This window comes from Equus caballus, chromosome 17, assembly GCF_041296265.1.
Source record: "Equus caballus isolate H_3958 breed thoroughbred chromosome 17, TB-T2T, whole genome shotgun sequence".
In the NCBI taxonomy this organism is placed as follows: domain Eukaryota; kingdom Metazoa; phylum Chordata; class Mammalia; order Perissodactyla; family Equidae; genus Equus; species Equus caballus.
The window spans coordinates 29,520,118-29,538,521 of NC_091700.1; the positions used below are offsets into that span (position 1 = coordinate 29,520,118).

Sequence of the window (18,404 nt, forward strand, 5' to 3'; positions counted from 1 at the left end):
TACAATAGACAACTCTCATTTGAAGTTCACCAAATGATTCTGCAAGATCTAATTACAGAACAAGCACTGCTTTGAACGGTTGAAAGATAACAGTAAGAGGGAGAGTAAAGCAGTCTCAACACATCCCATATATCTCCTTTGTCTTCCTCAAGTCTTCCTAGACTGTGGCCTGGAGGACGGGCCATGCAGCCCTGCGCGAGCGGGGCGGCTCTCCACGCGAGCACCTTACCAGAGACCTAAAGGGAAAGTCCGCCACGAGTCCTCCTCTCGCAACATCGAGTTCCCACCTAGCTCTCCCCACCATGCCCTCCCAATACGCGTTCAGCCAATTCCTAATCGGCTGTAGCAATGCCAGTCTAAAGCTTTTCTCGGTCTCCGAGTGCGAGGAAAGAGAAAGCAGGTGCTTCCGACCGTGGACTCCGCGAGGGCCGGCAAAGATCCGCCCCAACTCGGGGAAAGTTGGTCGGCCGCTTTCCCTCCTCGACGCGCACCGGCCCCGCGCTTCCTCCAGGAGGGCGCACGGAAGGGAAAGCGAAGGCGGCGCGGAGAGAACTTGTGTCGCCGAAACATTCTTAGCCGCTCCTGGGAGCCGCGAGGAACAGGTGCCTTTTCTCCGACGTCCGGGAGCCGCGCCTGCCGCACCTCGCCTGCGGTCGCGCCCCCTCCCGGGGCACCGGCTCGCCCTTGGCGCCCCCGCCCCCCATCGCAGGGCGGGGGAGGCGCGGGCTCGCAGGTAATGATTGTCAGCCGGGCCCGCCGGGGAAGCGGGGGTGGGCGCGCGGCGCGGGGCGGGCGGCGCGGCGGGGCGCGGGCATAAAGGGGCGCCGCGCAGCGCCCCAGCGCCCAGCTACGCGCAGCATGCCCGCCCGCGCCCCGCCACGCTGCCCGCGGCCGCCGCCTCTGCCGCTGCCGCTGCTGCTGCTGCTGGCCCTGGGCGGCCGCCGCCTGCGCGCCGAGCCCGGCGACGGTGCGCAGACCTGGGCCCGCTTCGCGCGCCCCCCGGCCCCCGAGGCCGCGGGCCTGCTCCACGGCACCTTCCCCGACGGCTTCCTCTGGGCCGTGGGCAGCGCCGCCTACCAGACGGAGGGCGGCTGGCGGCAGCACGGCAAGGGCGCGTCCATCTGGGACACGTTCACCCACCACCCCCCGGCGCCCCCAGGCGGCCCCCAGCTGTCCGGCCTGCCGTCGGGCGGCCCCTCGCCGTCCCCTCTTGCCACCGGGGACGTGGCCAGCGACGGCTACAACAACGTCTTCCGAGACACGGAGGGGCTGCGCGAGCTCGGGGTCACCCACTACCGCTTCTCCATCTCGTGGGCGCGGGTGCTCCCCAATGGCAGCGCGGGCGCCCCAAACCGCGAGGGGCTGCGCTACTACCGGCGCCTGCTGGAGCGGCTGCGGGAGCTGGGCGTGCAGCCCGTGGTCACCCTGTACCACTGGGACCTGCCCCAGCGCCTGCAGGACGCCTATGGCGGCTGGGCCAACCGTGCCCTGGCCGACCACTTCAGGGATTACGCCGAACTCTGCTTCCGCCACTTCGGAGGCCAGGTCAAGTACTGGATCACCATCGACAACCCCTATGTGGTGGCCTGGCACGGCTATGCCACAGGGCGCCTGGCCCCTGGCGTCCGGGGCAGCCCGCAGCTCGGGTATTTGGTGGCGCACAACCTCCTCCTGGTGAGTTCCAGAGGCCAGGCGGAGGGCCAAGCGGGGGAGAGGGCCTGTGGAGACGCCAGGGGCAAGAGGGGCGCTGAGCCTCCAGCTCAGACAAGGCACCGTTTGACCCCGTTTCTGAGGTCACCTAGGATTCGCCCCTGGCGGGGAACTGAGCATCCTGGGCTCTCCTTGGAAGGCGTGGTGTTGGAAATGGGAGGGAAATTTCGCAGTGGGCGCGCCAGTGAGTGCCTTTGAAGCCTGTTTGTCAAAAAGAAATTGGAATCAGTTTCTCGGGTAGGAAAAGGGAGCTCCTTTCTCTGGGTGTAGAGGAATTCCTAGAGGTAGGGTGGGGAGAATTTACCAGTAGCAGCTATGGGGAAATGAGGAGGGTAAATGAAAGAAACAAGTTTGTTCAGAAGCCAAGCAAATAGCATTACTCTGCTAGAGTTTGTGGTGATGTCATGAGTTCAGTGTAAATTCAATAAGATCTGTCTTGCCTGTGGCAGAAGTTCTCACTGCGGCAAATGCGAAGGTGTCAAACTCGCATCTTCTGGAGACCCGGGTTTAAACTCTCTGGGAGCTCTTTCTGCGGCAGGGTACTGAATTGTGTTCACCAACCTTCCTTAATCGTCAGGAGTCTGAAGACTCTAGAATCTTAGACAAAACTAGCCATAAGAAGACAGAAACAGCTACAGGGTGATACAGATTGTGTCCTGCAACACCTGTATTTCCACAGTGCCCTCTGCAAGTGAAAGGATTCCTCGGGATGAGATTATTAACTGCCAAAATTGATTTTAACACCCTTGTGCAAAAGGCGTAATACATTTTGACAGCAGGAAGGACTGATAGTCTGTGATAAAGTTGTCTCTCAAATAGTCCTTCCTCCTTTTTCTCCTTTACTTTAGTGTTCAAGATTGGATCCCATTGATTTGAGGGTTCATTTATAAGGATGTCAGTTGTTGATACACTTTGTACAGAGTTTTGTATCATGAGAGAATATTTTATGTATATGTGCAAACATTTTCATGAAACTGTTTAAATGTATAACTTCTGGTGCTGTGTTCTGGTGATTTGTGGCCCTATGGGAAGACCTATTTTTAAATTTAGAATTAAACCACATATTTTGAACAAATTCAAGGCAAAAACTGCTTCTACACACTTATAATTGAAGCCATAGATAATTGAGGCAGGACAGTACTGGGTTATTGAGATGAGTTAGTGCTCTGAGCTGCCGGCAAGGTTGTAATAATGGCTAAATTAGATTGTATGTTAGCGCCACAAAACTTGTTTGCTACAGATCATAAAAGAATGCTGGGTTTGTTTGACAAAAATATTGTGGTTTTAGTGATTTCATATTGATATATATCTTTTCATTAAGATACTTTAGAGCAAGGGTAATAAACTTTTTCAGTCTGTCAATCCTTTTAAGGGCTCGAAGGATGCTAAACGCCACCTGGTTATGGGTGATGACAGAAAAACTAGGGGAAGAATTGGCCCCTCTTTTGAAGAAAACACAAGCAAATTTTGGTTCATACCAGAAACAAGAGATCTGTGGATTAGCTGGAGGACCTAATAGACCATTCCTGCAAAATGACTACTTTAGGTTTAAATCATACGAGTTCTCTTTTTACAGTGCATGTAATAGACTCCGTGTGTATACAGAAGGCATCAGTTGTTATTGTAGTGTAGACTTACATGATCATTTCCTTTATAAGATAAGGAATTGAGACTGCAGGACCTTTCTGGTACTCTGGTATTTTAAATAATCAACATGCTTTTGATTCTTGTGCCCACTCTCGGCCCTTTGATTAACTTTTCAGTTACATTTTTGTATCCTTACACAAAAAACTTGCCAAACACTAACTGTCCTTCTCAGAAATGCAGTGGACTTTGTATTCATAAGAAGTTAGTAGCAGGTGGATCCTTGGTTTTGCTGATGCTGCAAACAAAATGCTAGTTGCTGTAAAATATTAATTTTGCTTTCAAATTTCTTTCATTTGGTATTTAGTCAATTTTGTATCTTATGAAGAAGTAAGTTGTCATTATCAAAGACGATATCTTACTTTTTCGTATGAGATATTTTCATTCTGTTTTCAGTGTTCTTTCTTGTTTATATGTGTTGGGGGTGGGAGATAGGGAAGTTTTGACCTTATTTGCAAAGATAAAACATAATCTATAGATTTTGGTAGTAGAACATTTTGGTAATAGAACATTTCAGTGGGGGCTTAGATATTACTGTTCAGGGGCCACTGAGCTGCTAGCAAATTCCTTCACATTTGGGGATCTGATGCTGGTGAAAGATAAAGCTGGCCGGCACCCCCGGTCCCAGCCCTATTTTGCGCTCCCACTAATTTACAAGTGGGCTAAGGGGAGCTCCTGGAGAGACTGGAAATTTGACCCTCTCCAGAGACTCAAGAATCGTTGTCTCATGGCCTGGAGGATAGGAGGCAGGCCAAATAAACTGCAGGATAAATAATGGGGTCTCTGCTCAGAATGGAGGTCTCCATGTTCTTTTGTGGGTTCCTGGTACTGAAGTAAACCTTGACAAAAATAGCGTGTGTGTATGTGTGTGTGTGTGTGTGTGTGTGAGACAGAGAGCGCGCGCGAGAGATGGATAGAGACAGAGACAGAACTGGAAGAAGGATTTCTCTGTGTAGCTCTGGGAGCCCGGGCTGCTTGGCTCATGTGAGCATAGCCCAGAAGGAGGACACACTTCTCTCTCTGACTTGAAGAGGGACTGACTGCTGTGCCTTCATGCCTCTTGAAAGAAAGATGGTTCTTGATATCCCCTGACAAACTAGCATCGAGGCGTGTAGTTGGGAATTCCTCCCCAGCGGTACCTTTGAGTGTTCTGCTCATGGGTTTCTGAGAGGACCAGGACCAAGTTGAAGATACACATGGGCCTCCCAAGGGGTCTTGCAAATGTTTGTACAGGGAACCTGTGGAAAAAGACAGCTTCTTTCACTTAAAGAGGTGGGGCTAGGAGATATTACTTTGGGCATTAATGTATAGTCCAGACATGCCTGGTATTGATCAGGCTACACGTTAGCATCAGCGCTCATGTCTTAGCTGATCTGTGTGCAGCTACCACTCTCTCTTGACCCACTTCCTCATCCTGTCTTCCAGAACCCCACTCTCTCTTGCTTCTTCTCTCAGCTCGCTAGTGATTCCTCCTTAGTCCCCTTTGCTTATTTCTCCCCACCTTGCCTCTAAATGTTGCCGTGCCCAGGTCTCTGTCCTGGGGCCCTTCTCTAGATTCACTCCAAGTGATCTCTTTGAATACTCCCTATATCCTGATGACTCCAAATTTTGAGTCTTTAGCCAGAAATTCTGCGCTGACTCCAGACTTGGATAGACAACTGTCTTCTCCACTTAGATGTCCAATGGGCATGTCACATTTAACACATCCAAAAGAAAATGCTTGTTTTTCCCATCTCCATCATGGCCACTTTGCTCTTTCAGAAGTTGAGTCCCAAACCTTGGCTCCTCTCTTTCTCTCACATCTTATTTTCCATCCATCAACAAATCCTACAGCTCTACCTACCTTCAAAATGTATCCAGAATCCAACTACTTTTCCCTTTATCTACAGTTACAGGCCCAAGCCCCCATCAGATTCTGCCTGGATAATTGGAATAGCTTCCTAGCTGATGTCCTTGTTCCTGCCCTCGCCCCCTGCAGTGTGCCATGATGGATATTCTCAAGGATATCATTGTGTGTGAACAAGACAAAGTTCCTACGTATTAAAATACCACCTTATCTTCAAGAACCAGCTCACATGCTCCCTTTGGCCCCACACCTGAATGCCATCCCTTCCTTCTGTGAACTCCCACAGTGCTTCACTCTGATGCCTCCTACCACACTCTTCCTTTTATTTAACCATTTGCCTCCTTTCATCATTTTAGTCAGGCAATTCCTTAAGTGAGGAAACCATGTTCACTTCATCTGTCCTAAAATGCCACCTTGCCCTTGGTAGGTGCTTAGTAAGTAGCTTCTGACTATTTAATGGCCTGACTTTGCCTTTATAAACTGATGCTCCTAGGATTTGCTCTCTTTGTCCACCTTTCTAGCCACTTTCCAATGGGACAGGGAGTACCAAATCCTAACCAGATAGGAAGATCGGTAAATATAATGGAGCAGAATCTGACATTTTCAGTAAAAATTTAAGGTTCCTCGTCAAATTTATGACTCCACTGTAAAAATTTCCCAACGATTAGAAACTATCTATAGTCACTATGCCACATTATGAAGAAGTTTTCAGAATGAGTGGTGAGGGGAGTGTCCTGGCTGGTTTTAGGAGCAGGTATTGGAAGTGGCTTTGTTATCTGGGTGAATTTTTATTCCCCAAGTAATAGTGGAGGCAATTTGTCTACTAGATACATGCTCAAATTATGTATGCTGTGTACTTTTTGGAAGCACTTTACCAATTTTCCTCTCATTAAAATGTATTTGGTACATGAATGGAATAATCAACTTGGTTGAAATTTAATGTATTTTGTAGAATACTGTTGAGTTCAATAGTGTGTTTAATCAGAAATAGTTAAAATATCTCCCAAAGAGCTTGACTCACTCTTTTTTGAACACAGTGTTTTTTGAAGGTTACAGTCAAGTCCAAGAAAATATTTAAGAATAGAAGTAATAACATAATTTTAAAATCATAGCAGTGTTTAACAATGTCAGTTATTTTGAGTTGGAGAAACAAGGGAAAATACAGACTACTAAGCATTCAAATAACGTCAGTGTGCATTTCTTGAGTGTGAAATGAATGGACTCACAACTGTGTTACATGAATATGTAGTTAGTTGTGGCTTTTGCACATAGAAGTCTTCTGAGATATCTTAACTTTTCAAACAATATTATTGTTCTAAGCCAAAATTTTGTTGCAACTAATTTGTACAAAAGGTGCCTTTCTTTCAATGAATGTTATCTTTTTAAGGCATCAAGGAAATTTTAGGTGTAGGTGGAGAATAGAATACGTGCCTATTGGGAGGATAAAAAATAAAGAGTGGGTGAGTAAAAATACATGCTATTACTGAATCCTCCGAGATCCTCATCTTCTCAGGAAACTACAAAGTTATAGTTGTAGTCTATACTTAAACAGATGAGCATAATCTGCTTTCGTATGCTCTATCTTGATCTATTCTGGGTACAAACTTCATCTGAAGGATCACTGTGCCTCTTCTCCCTTTTATCATGGGATAAACTCTTATTTATCCCTCAAGGACTTGACTCAAATACTCCCATTTTGTGATAACAACAGGCAGAGTGAATCATTTACTCATTTGTGACTCGAGGTCCCATAATATATATCATATTTATTTTTAAAGTTTTAGTGCTTATGTTAGTCCTTGGCACAGAAGAAATATTCGATACAATTTTTAATGAATGAATAAATGTAGATGTGAAATAATCTCTACTTATTTGAATATATCCTTTTTCCTTTCTTGTAAGTTGAATACTTACAATCTGCTTTCTCACACAGTGTCTAGAAAGGAATTTTAAAGAGTGAGGAAGAACAGGGAAAAAATTCCTGTCCAGATAGATCCATGACCTTCCCATATTTTCATCCAGTGGACAGGAAACGAGGGGCAGAGGGAGGATGTGGTCTCCTTAGCGCCTGACCTGGAGGTTGCACCCATCCCCCCCACTCACATCCCATTGGCAGAACTCAGTCATGGTGGGAGGAGTCTGGGAATTATTGTCCACTGCGGAGCTGTGTGCTCAGTGCATCATTCTATTATGTTGAAATCAGGCGGGAACAGATCATTCAGGACAACCAGCACTCTCTGCCCCACTGCCTACCTCCTAGATATATTGCAAGCACTAAAACAAAATCATGTCTGTCAGTATATTTTGAAAAATGTAAAGAGTTCTACAAAGGTGAGATATGAATATTTGTCAATAATATTAATAAAAGCAAAAGTACTTGAGAAATGGTCCTCTTGAGCTGTTTAGAAGAAAGGAATTAGATAAACGCTTTAGAAATTGTTGCCTCACTGTCTTCATTTGCAACCTGTAGCATTCAGTGGGATGAAGTCTTTGCGATGACTTCAAAGATTTTCATATCATTTGTGAAATAACCTATTTTACATAAAACATATTACCAAGTACTTTTTCTGGACCCAGCTTGATGTTTAAAAGAAATATACTGGGGGCTGGCCTGGTGGTGCAGTGGTTAAGTTCGCACATTCTGCTTTGGTGGCCCGGGGTTCGCTGGTCCGGACCCTGGGTGCGGACATGGCACCACTTGGCAAGCCATGCTGTGGTAGGCATCCCACGTATAAAGTAAAGGAAGATGGGCACGGATGTTAGCTCAGGGCCAGTCTTCCTCAGCAAAAAGAGGAAGACTGGCAGTAGTTAGCTGAGAGCTAATCTTCCTCAAAAAAAATAAATAAATAAATAAATAAAAGAAATATGCTAAAGTTTATGACTGAGCTAATTTGATATATTGACTAAACTGAAGATAGATATTTAGTGGACTTTCCTGGCCCCAGTCTGAATAGATTTTTTATTTATAACATTATTGTTTGAAGTATGGAACATCGTCCATGAACCAGTATCATTATAGTATGATCAAATACTCAAACTGAAAGCAGTGATATACACTAAGTTTAAAAAGAATGGTTAAGCAAATATTATTTCCATGTCTATAAGTGCACTTTTATTTGATAATTAGAATGTTAGAATTAGAAGGGACTGGGACATCCCAGGTTAAATTTCTTCTCAGGACAGACTCCTTGTGGTGACCCTCCTGGGGGCCTCCAGCTCCTGCTTGACTATTTGCAGCAAGAGGAGCTCAGTTACTCTCACACTGCCCACTTCATTTTATCTTTTTTTTTTTTGAAGTTTTTTTTAATGACATTTTATCTTTTATATTGAACGGAAACCTGCCTCTGTACAGGTTTTGCCCTGGTTGTCTCTGCCTTCTTAAATCTCAAAGAATAAAACGAGTTGCTTTTTGATGAGACAGCTTTTCAGATATCTGCAAAGGTCACTAAGTTCTTCCTATGTATTTTCTCCCTCATGCTAAAGTCTGCTCCAAGGAGAATTAGAGGGAGCTGGACATTTGGCCAAGGCACCTGTCTTGGGAGCCTGCTGTGTGGCAGGCGGGTACATTGCTGAATTCTGGGAATGCAAGTGTAGCCCTTGAGAGGCCTCTTTATCTTCTGACACTTGAGGATAAGGTGGAGAGGGAGATGGGAAAGTTGACTTTTCTTTCTCCCCTGTGGGTCATGGGAGTCAGCAGAGTTGTCTGCGGCACCTGCCTCTGTCCCATCGTCCTTACAAGGGGCTGTGGATGGGTGTAGATGACTGAGGACACGGGGCCCACGGTCTCTAGGCTCTGTACCGTGAAGAGAATAGGGACCCTTGACTCCCAAGGTGTATTTACAGGCACTTTTGGTAAGGGTCCACGGGATGGCTCCAAAGCCGCAGTGCAGGCGGAGGTGGTGGTGGTGGTAGAGAATACACGTCGCCTGCAGGCCCCTGCCTAGGCCTTTTAGGGCTGTTCCTCCTCCTTCCTCCATGACTCCCCCTTCTCTTTGGATTCCTCATCACATGATCCTCTCCCTCCAACCCCTTCCCTGTCAGTGACCGAGTTCTCCCACAGTGTCCTGAGTCCTTTCCTCCACGCCAGGCCTTTCTGCCGGCTCTGCAGAGGTGGGGCATTGGTGGTCTGGGCTTTCCCTCTGGCTCAGGCTCCTTCTCCCTGAAATTACCTGAAGTCAAACACGAGTCATGGCGTAGATATTTTCTTACCAAAGCGCACTGTTTGGGCTGCATGAGAGATCCAGCTTCCTGCTATTTACAAGGCAGCTGTGTTTAGTGTGAACCTGTTGCCTAGTTCTTTTCACCCCTTCTTGGCTGGGTGACATTTTAAAGGCTGCCTGCACCAACAGGGGACAAAAGGCGTCTTTCTGCATCTGCGGGTTTGCCCCAGCTATAGAAGGGGTGGGGAGGGGTCGGGGGTTTCTGGGCGTTTAGGGTGTGGATCTCACTTACGTTGCCACAGAAAGAGGGACAAGGTGAGACCCCTGCCCTCATATCACTTACAGATTAGTAGAAGAGAGACACTTGTCAAATAATTACAGTAAAATGTATAAGTGCCTTAAAAGAAGTAAGTACTAGGTAGAGTGGGGCACCAAGAAAGAGAGATGGGCTACAGGTTTGGGGGATTGTAGGGGTGGGGCAGCAGTCAAGACAACCCATGCTGATTAGATCGGGGCTGGCGAACTTTGTCTGTAGAGGGCTAGGTTTTAGGATTAGCCAGTCATACCGTGGCTGTTGGCAACTACTCAGTTCTGTCTGTGCAGCAAGAAAGCAGCCTTGGGCAACCCATAAATGAACGGGCATGGCTGTGTTCCAGTAAAACTTCATTTACAGACCTCAGCGGTAGGCTGTACTGCTTGGGCTGGTGTGCAGGCACCCAAAGTAGGAAGGGCATTATGGCGTCCTAGGACACAGCCTGTGCAGAGTCAGGGCAGGTGACACAGGGCGGCAGGTCCCACCACAGAGTCAGTCCTTCGGAGGGCCTGAAGCCTCAGGTGAGAAAGGAGGAAAAGGACAAGCAGCTGCAGAAATAAGCCTGGAATTTTTCAAGGCCTCTCTTAAAATTTGATGTGCAGAACAAATTTTAGCTGTCCCAGATGTTGAGTGCACATTTCTTGTTCTGGACACAGAATTATGTTAATGCCGTCCAAGACTGCATGAATGGTTTTGGCTGGCACCTCCCTGCAGAGCCAACTTAGTTCATAGTCAGCTAAAAGACTCAGGGTTTTTAATTTTCCCCATGTGAATGGCTGTCATCTCCTTTTGTCACTTATTTTTGAGCTTTTAATTAATCTTATTAAATTTCATCTTCAATGTGCAAAGGTAAGAGGAGGGTTACCACAGATGATGGGTAATTCTTAAAAATTGAAAATAACCTAAATATATTGGATGACCAGTTAAAGGAAAATGGATATACTCATTCAGTAGAATAGTGTTTGGCTATTAAAAAGTTGATGTATGGTGATTAAAAAGTTGCACATGGTCTGTTAAGAGAAAAATGCCAGTTATATTACGCTTCTTACATGTCTCTGCCGTGTAAATAAGTGGGAACAAGTAGTGAACACTTGACGGTTCTTTGGCCGTGCTGAGCTCTCTCTAGCTGCCATCCTTTCTCTGACATGCCCAAGCTTAGCTTGGATATTCCTGCTTTCTTCTCCCATAAAATCCTGTATGACCCCTCTAACGATAATTAACACATTTTATTGAAATGACTTGTTTGTTTGTCTTCCCCCAAACCGACTTCAGCTATGAGATGCCAGGAGCCATGTTTATCTTGCTTTCCATTTTTTTTTTTTTTTTCAAAGATTTTACTTTTCCTTTTCATCCCAAAGCCCTCCGGTACATAGTTGTGTATTTTTAGTTGTGGGTCCTTCCAGTTGTGGCATGTGGGACGCTGCCTCAGCGTGGCCTGATGAGCGGTGCCATGTCCGCGCCCAGGATTTGAAACTGGCAGAACCCCAGGCCGTCGAAGCAGAGCGCGCAAACTTAGCCACTCGGCCACAGGGCGGGCCCCTTGCTTTCCATTTTATACCCAGAGACTTACAGGGCCTGGAGAGAGGCAGCATGCAGATATTTGTTGCATGAATGAAAGAATGTACCATTCCCCCAGGACACTCACACTCACGAATGTGAAAGGACAAAAGGCAAATGTTAACAGCGGGTTTATTTCTGGATGGTAGGATTACAGGTGATTTTTTTCTTTCTTTCTGGTTATCTGGATTTTCTAATTTTTCTATAAGCAAAATGTATTATTTTTGTGATGGAGAAGTAGTAAATAATGTTTCTGGGAAAAGATGGCAGATTGAATTTACCTAATTTTTTTCTCTCTTGAAACCCCTTTAAATTTTAGTAAAGAAATTGTTAAAACAAAGAAAGGAAGAAAGGAGGGGAGAAAGGGAGGAAAAGAGATAAATGAGGAAAGGAGAAGGGAGAAAGACCCACAATGATGGAGAGAGCAGAGTAGCAGCAAAACTTTGGAAGCTGAAAAGCAGATGGACAAGTGTGATGGACTTAGCAGACCTGAGAGAGCTGCCTGCTAAGTTGGCAGAGGGAGAAGCGAAGAACCAACCCTGTGACTGCAGAATCTTCAAAAGGCTCAGAGAGTAGCAAGACCCGATACTCTGGAACTGGAGGTGAAGGGAGTGAGTGCTAAAATGAGGAGAACTGGTTGAAAGCTGTTTGAGAAACAGCTAGATTTCTAGATCCCTTACCCTAGTGCTCACTGCTGGGCATCTGCCACTTCACCATTCAGGGAGAAAACTATGAGTTAATTTTTTGGAGAGTGTAAAATGGAAGGTTTCTGGACTGAGGACATCAGGCACATCTGAGGGCATGAGCACCATACTGAAAATAAGGATTAAGTAACAACTGCAACTGGAAGCTGAGAACCACCCCCCACTGCCTACCCCAGCCTCTTCTCCAGCCCAGCTCTCAGAATGCTGGCAGTGTGACTTTTACTTTCTAGGTAGGGACTGGAAGAGTCTTCTTCAGGGAATCTGATGAGCTCATGTGGAAAGACTGAAGATGCTGATCCTAGAGGTTCCGCAACAAATGGCCAAGGCAGTTCCCTCTACAATGAGGCTCCAAGTTAACAAACCCGCCCACGTGCTCAGAACTTCCACTCAGGGTTTTGTTTCTCATTTTTAACTGAGAAGAAAATCAAGATCAGCAGACATCTGAGGAAAGCCTCTAACGTGAAAGATTGAGACCCACAGAAATAAACAGAAAAAAAGACAACAACTTTTTTTTGGAGAAAACAGAGTTCATGCAGGGAGGAACAAAGCTTAAAAAAATCAGTCAAAAGGTACAAATTCTCACTTATAAAATAAATAAGTCATGGGATGTGACTTAATGAGCATGCTGACTATAGTTAATAATTATTGTATATTTGAAAATTGCTAAGAGTAAATCTTAAAAGTTTTCATCACAAGAACAATTATAGCGGTGTGGTGATGGATGTAAACTAGACTTATTGTGATGATCATTTCACAATATATACAAGTATTGAGTCATTATGTTGTATGCCTGAAACTAATATAATTTTATATGTCAATTATATCTAAATAAAGAAAAATAAAATTTAAAAAACCTCAGTAAATTCTTAAAGAGATTAGAGAAGGTATTGCATCTAGAAAATAAGAATGGTGTAACAAAACAGGTGGAAAAAGAACACTTGGAAATTAAATACATTACAGTAGAAGTGAAAAAGTTAATAGAAGGGTTGAAAAATAAAGGGGATGAAATCTCTCTAAGAACAGAGCAAGAAGGGAAAGAGATGGAAAATAAGAAAAAAAGTAAGAAAATAGTGGACCAGCCAGAGGTCCAACATTCAAATAATAGGAGTTCTAGAAAGAGAGAAATGGGGATGCAGTAGAGTGTTCTGCCAGTGCTGCCCCCTGAACCATGCTGGGCAGTATTCATGCCCTGTGTCCTTCCTCCTGCACAGACTGTGGGCTTGACCATGTGACTGATTTTGTTCAATGGGACAGTAGCAAGTATGATGTAAGGAAAAGCTTGATAAGTATGTTCACATTGGAACTTTTCTTCCTGGATCACTCCCTCTTAAAAGCCAGCTTCAGTACTTGGGCTAGATTACTGACAGATGAGAGGCCATGTGGAGAGAGAGTTTGAGAGATCAAAGACCATCTTGGACATTCTTGCCCCAGCTGAGACCCCAGCTGAATGCAGCTGTTTGAGTGACCTCTGCTACATTACATGGAGTAGAAGAACTGCCTAGTTAAGCCTAGTTAAGCCTAGTTAACCTACAGAGTCAAAAGAAATAATAAATCCTTGTTATTTTAATCCCTTAATCAATGTAGTTTGTTACACAGTAATAGATAACTGAAATAAAGAGAAAGGAAATGATGAAGTAATTTAAAAAATGTCCTAAAACTGGAGGGTGTGACTTTTTATATTGAACATGAGCTACTGGGGGAATCATTACAGAACGTACCAGCTGTGGTGTTGAGGGTCCTTCCCCTGGGGACTCAGCCATCCCTTTAGTCAGTGGGTTATAGATCTGAAAATTGGCTGTCTGCGATCTGAGCAACGGATCATGACCTTTTATTTGGCCATGCTCTATTAACCATCTTCACAACTCCCTGGAGTGTTGCAGCCCCTCTGACCATGCTGTTGTTAATGGTATTTGTGGCCTCCTGGCTTCTGACTTTAAGTGCCACCCACCACCTGATCTCTAGTACTTCAGGGTCTCATCGTCGCCATGGATGTTAATGAGGCTGGCTCTGTGATCACCTCTCCTACCATCAGCCCTGGCCTGCAGAGCAGCAGCACTGCTGAATTTCTTAGTGCTGCTGGTACCCACTTACTAGCATGTTCCTGATGGCTTTCGTGAATGGTGTGTCTCCCTACCTGGCACTCCTGTGAAAGATCAACCTCTGGGGGGTTGTTTGGCCTCACATAATATACTAATTCCAGGATTCCTTCTTCTTTCAGCTCCTTTTATTCCTTCCTCTATCAGCTGTCAGGGCAACTCGAGCATTTCTGCCCACTCAACATTGGGCATCACTTTTTCTAGGCTTCTCAGAGCCATCCTAGCAGCAAGTTTGCCCCATCCCCTGGGGTCCTTGCCAGGGCATTAAAACACTTTTCTGGAGAAAGTGTCCCCTAGTCAATGAATTCTGTTTTGTCCTGTCTTATATTTCAGTCCCTTGGTCAAGGACCCTCAAAATTCAATCCCAATGATACTCCTCAGCTTCTTGCCAGGGCACGCTAAATCTTGAAGCTACTTTGGTGGATTATATCTTTCCTCCTCTGTCAGGCCCAGCTGTCTCCAGTTGGGTTGTGCTGGAGTTTAACTCTAGTTAGTAGCCTGTCATCTCCTAAAAGGTGCACCTGTTGCCTTTTAGGGGCGAGGCCTCTTTAGCATAGGGAAGAGCTGTCTCTTATTAGGGAAAGGTGGCCACCTCTGTAAGCTTCCAGGGTTCCCAGGGGTCTGATGAGCCTGGCTCCTCAGGGACAACTACTTCCTATGTTTCAGAGTCTCTGGTTTTCCCAACCAGGGCTCTGGCCTTGGCCTAGCAGACCTACCATGGCTGAGCATTCGAACATCTCTTTTGCTCTGCAGCCACATCAGATCCTAGGTCTGATGCTAAGTTGTGTCTGTGCTTCCACTGCAGAGGATAAGGGCCTCTCTATAAGCTACCAGTGAGACACTCTTGCTCTCATATTGAGTCTGTAACTGCTTGTTAAAGGCCCTTGGTTTCTCATTATCTCTGTAAGGTCTCAAGACAATATGGCAGGAACCAGTCACTTCCCCTTCCTTGTAGGCCTTGAAATGCCTGAATCATTGTGCCTGCAATAACATTTCCCTCCACCAGGACATTTCCCCAGGTTACCACTGGTGAAATATTTAGCAATCAGGCCACCCACTTGTGCCAGGGGACTATCCGCCCCCTAAATATCATTCAGAAAGGCATTCTCTTTGCCTTCTAGGAAGTGAAACCTTACTTGTGTTTGTTTGGGCCTTCTGAGAAGCAAACGTCAAGACAGGTTAGATATGCAAGACATTTCTTGAGGGAAACAACTGTGAAGGATAAAGGGGAAGGAGTCAGAGAAGGCAGGTAAGCCTTTAGACCATGATGCATGTCTGACACCTGGGAAAGAGAGTGGGCAGGAAGGAGGATTAGGTGGGAAGAGACTTAGATGGCAGTACAGATCTAAGAAAGATCCAGGCAGGCCAATGAGGTGTCCTTGAGCCAACATTGTCCATTGAAGGGGTCACTGCTTGCGGGAATGGGTCTGTGCTAGTGCCCCAGCCATGTTCAATCATAAGAGAGTAGCCTATGAGAAGCATGGCCTCAGGGCCAAGGCAGTGGAGAGTCCATAGGGGTAGCAACTGGTGCCATCAGTCAATTATGTGCCTCATAGCAGAATGGAGTGGCACATTTTTATGGCCACCACAAAGACCAACGAGGAATGCCACTCAGAAGAAGGGAATGAAAATTATTTCCAACCAGAATTTGATATTTATCTAAACTATCAATCATTCATGAGGGTAGAATAATGAGATTTTAAGACATTCAACGTCTTAAAAAGTAAATCTTCCATGAACCCTTTCTCAGGAAGTTGTTGGAGGATAAACTCTACTTAACGTGATGGAGCTGAAAAGGAAGAAGACATATGATATACAAAACAGTAGGTCTAAGCCAGGAATATGATGATGAAGTGTAGACCCAGAAAGTCAGCTGTGCAGCAGACCTAAGAGCAACCAGTCCAGAAGGGGAGAAGATTCTAGAAGTGTGTCTCCAAGAAAAATATTGGAGGCTGATGTGACTTTGCAGAAGTTCGTGCTGAGAGGCTATTAGAAAATGTGGGAAGAATTAGTCACAGGCACAAAGACAATAGAGGAAATGAAAAAGCAGGGCAATTATTGACTTCAAGGAAAAGAAATGAGAAAACATAGTCTTAATTACTACAGTATAATGCCCATTTGTGAGTAATAGTCATGTTGGCAGAATAATATCAGTATGGAATATTAGTTAAACCCAAACTTACTGTGTAACTAAATTGGCTGTGTAAGCGAGCTAACTCCTCCTCTACCATCACAGGAAGTCAATGGATACTGTCTAAGGTATGGAAGGGTGAAAATGTGTAAAAGAAAAAGTCGTAAGGGTCAAAGGCGGTTACCTCTGGGGAGGGGAAGTGAGAGAGTTAGGACAGGGAACTGTGATTTTTGTTATAAGTTGCATAAAAATAAAACAAAATTTACTATCACTTTAAACATTAATTTTGCTAGTTATAGTACATATTTGTAGCATTTCAGCCTGTCGAGCTCTTTTTGAATCAAACTTTGGGGCATTTCCAAATTTTCAGATGAATGCCTTGTGAGTTTTCATCCTTTTGATGATAAAATGTTACAGAGAAATAGGGCTATGAGTAAACCCTGTGGGATGTTGTTAGTCATCTTCTCTAAAGAGGATGTGTCCCATTAATCCATGTTTCAAACATCTATCGGTGTTTGACGCTTAAGCAACCAGCAAATTTTTGTTTAATCAATGAATACTCTTAAAATAGTCCTTCAACCATAAATCAAATCAAATCAAGCAGCAACAGTACTACCTTATACATACCCTGCTTTTCTTCTTCTTGATTCCAAGTAGGTCACAAGAAGGTTTGGTGATTGTCAAAATTATTGCATGCGGAGACATGTTTATTGTGTTCCCAGATAAGCTGTACAATACTGTAAACAATTATTTGAGGCTAGTTTGGCAAACTTATTTTATGAACCCATGTTGCCTCCTAGTTATCTTCTCTTCCTTAGTACTGATATATTTTTATGAAGCCATTATGTGATTTCACTCATAGATCTATTGTTTCTGAAATTCACATTTTCTTCCCTTTTAAAATTAAGAAAGTTTGCATTCTTCAAGCACCTTATTTTCTATGAAAGTAATTGATGACTGTTCCGTGATCATAACTGCAAATTCTTTTGCTAGGCCCCTCTTGGATATGATGAATTTGGAATGGCATGCAGACGACTCCTGCAATAATTAGGAATCTAAGTTCGAGGTTGTCTGAGGATAGATACAATCGAAAGGCAGGAGGTAACAGAATCAAAAGTGCTGGTGCCAGTAGTTAAAATGATGCCTCAAGATAGATAAGGACAATCTGAGAAACATCTGGAGGACATGAACAGGACTGACGTTCTTCAGGAGATGCAATAGGTGTAGTGGATTAAGGAAGTGAGAGAATCAAAACAATCAGAGGCTATGCCCTCAGAAGGCAATGTTGACTTTCAAATCAACTTTATTATGTTGGGGTAATAAACTGATTACACTGATTGAACTGATTACAAGTTTTATAAGTTCAATAATCAAATCTTATTGAGTGCCTATACCTGTTATACCACAACAATAGTGTATAGTTTATAATCCTGGATCTTATTTCACAGAGCTGCAATTCAGCTGACGAAGCTCAGAGGAATGTGGGGATTGATAACTTGATAAATTCATGATCTGCTGGGTGACCAGCTGCAAAGTGTAATGCCTAACGGGGCAGACAGGCTGTTTAATTGAGCACAGCGGGCTGGGGTAATAAAAGCTGTGGCCTTTGGTGAGCATTTGCGCCAGTTAAATCCCTGTCAGGAGGGATGAGGTGTGGTCCTGCTAGATTCCCTGTGATTTCAAAAGAAGCTAAAGATTCAGAATTTTGTGTGGCATTTCCTGATTTTTTTTTTTTTTTTTTTGGCTGAGGAACATTAGCTGTGAGCTAACATCTGTTGCCAATCTTCCTCTTTTTCTACTTGAAGAAGATTAGCCCTGAGCTAACATCTGTGCCAGTCTTCCTCCACTTTGTATGTGGGTTGCCAGCACAGCATGGCTGATGAGTGATGTAGGTCCACACCCAGGATCCAACCCACAGACTTGGGCCGCCGAAGTGGAGCGCAATGAACTTAACCACTATGCCCAGGGCTGGCCCCAGCACTTCCTGATTTTTAAAGGTTATCTCAAAAAAGAATTTAAGCGTGACAAAAGCCAAACAGATCCCTATGGATTTAGAATTTATAACCCCAACCTAGAGCATTCGGCTCATCTGAAAGTGCTAACAGGGTGGCATGGCTCCAGTGTGCCTCACTCATTGTTATGTGCCTGAGGTTCTAGACCAGGGCTGTGGCTTTCTCCAGGTTTCACCTCCCACTTGAGTGGTGCTCATAGACATTCCCCAAATTGATTGGTTACATATGTTG

At 44.8% G+C, this 18,404-nt stretch overlaps 1 protein-coding gene across 1 annotated transcript in view; it reads left to right on the top strand.

Moving 5' to 3' along the window:
• Nucleotides 1-800: 800 nt before the first annotated feature.
• KL (klotho) overlaps nt 801-18,404 on the top strand; it is a 46,653-nt gene continuing 29,049 nt past the window's right edge. Inside the window, exon 1 of the mRNA XM_001495612.6 lies at nt 801-1,674. Within this exon, the coding sequence (XP_001495662.5) occupies nt 859-1,674 (816 nt within the window). The 5' untranslated portion in view covers nt 801-858. The remainder of the gene's footprint in view (nt 1,675-18,404) is intronic.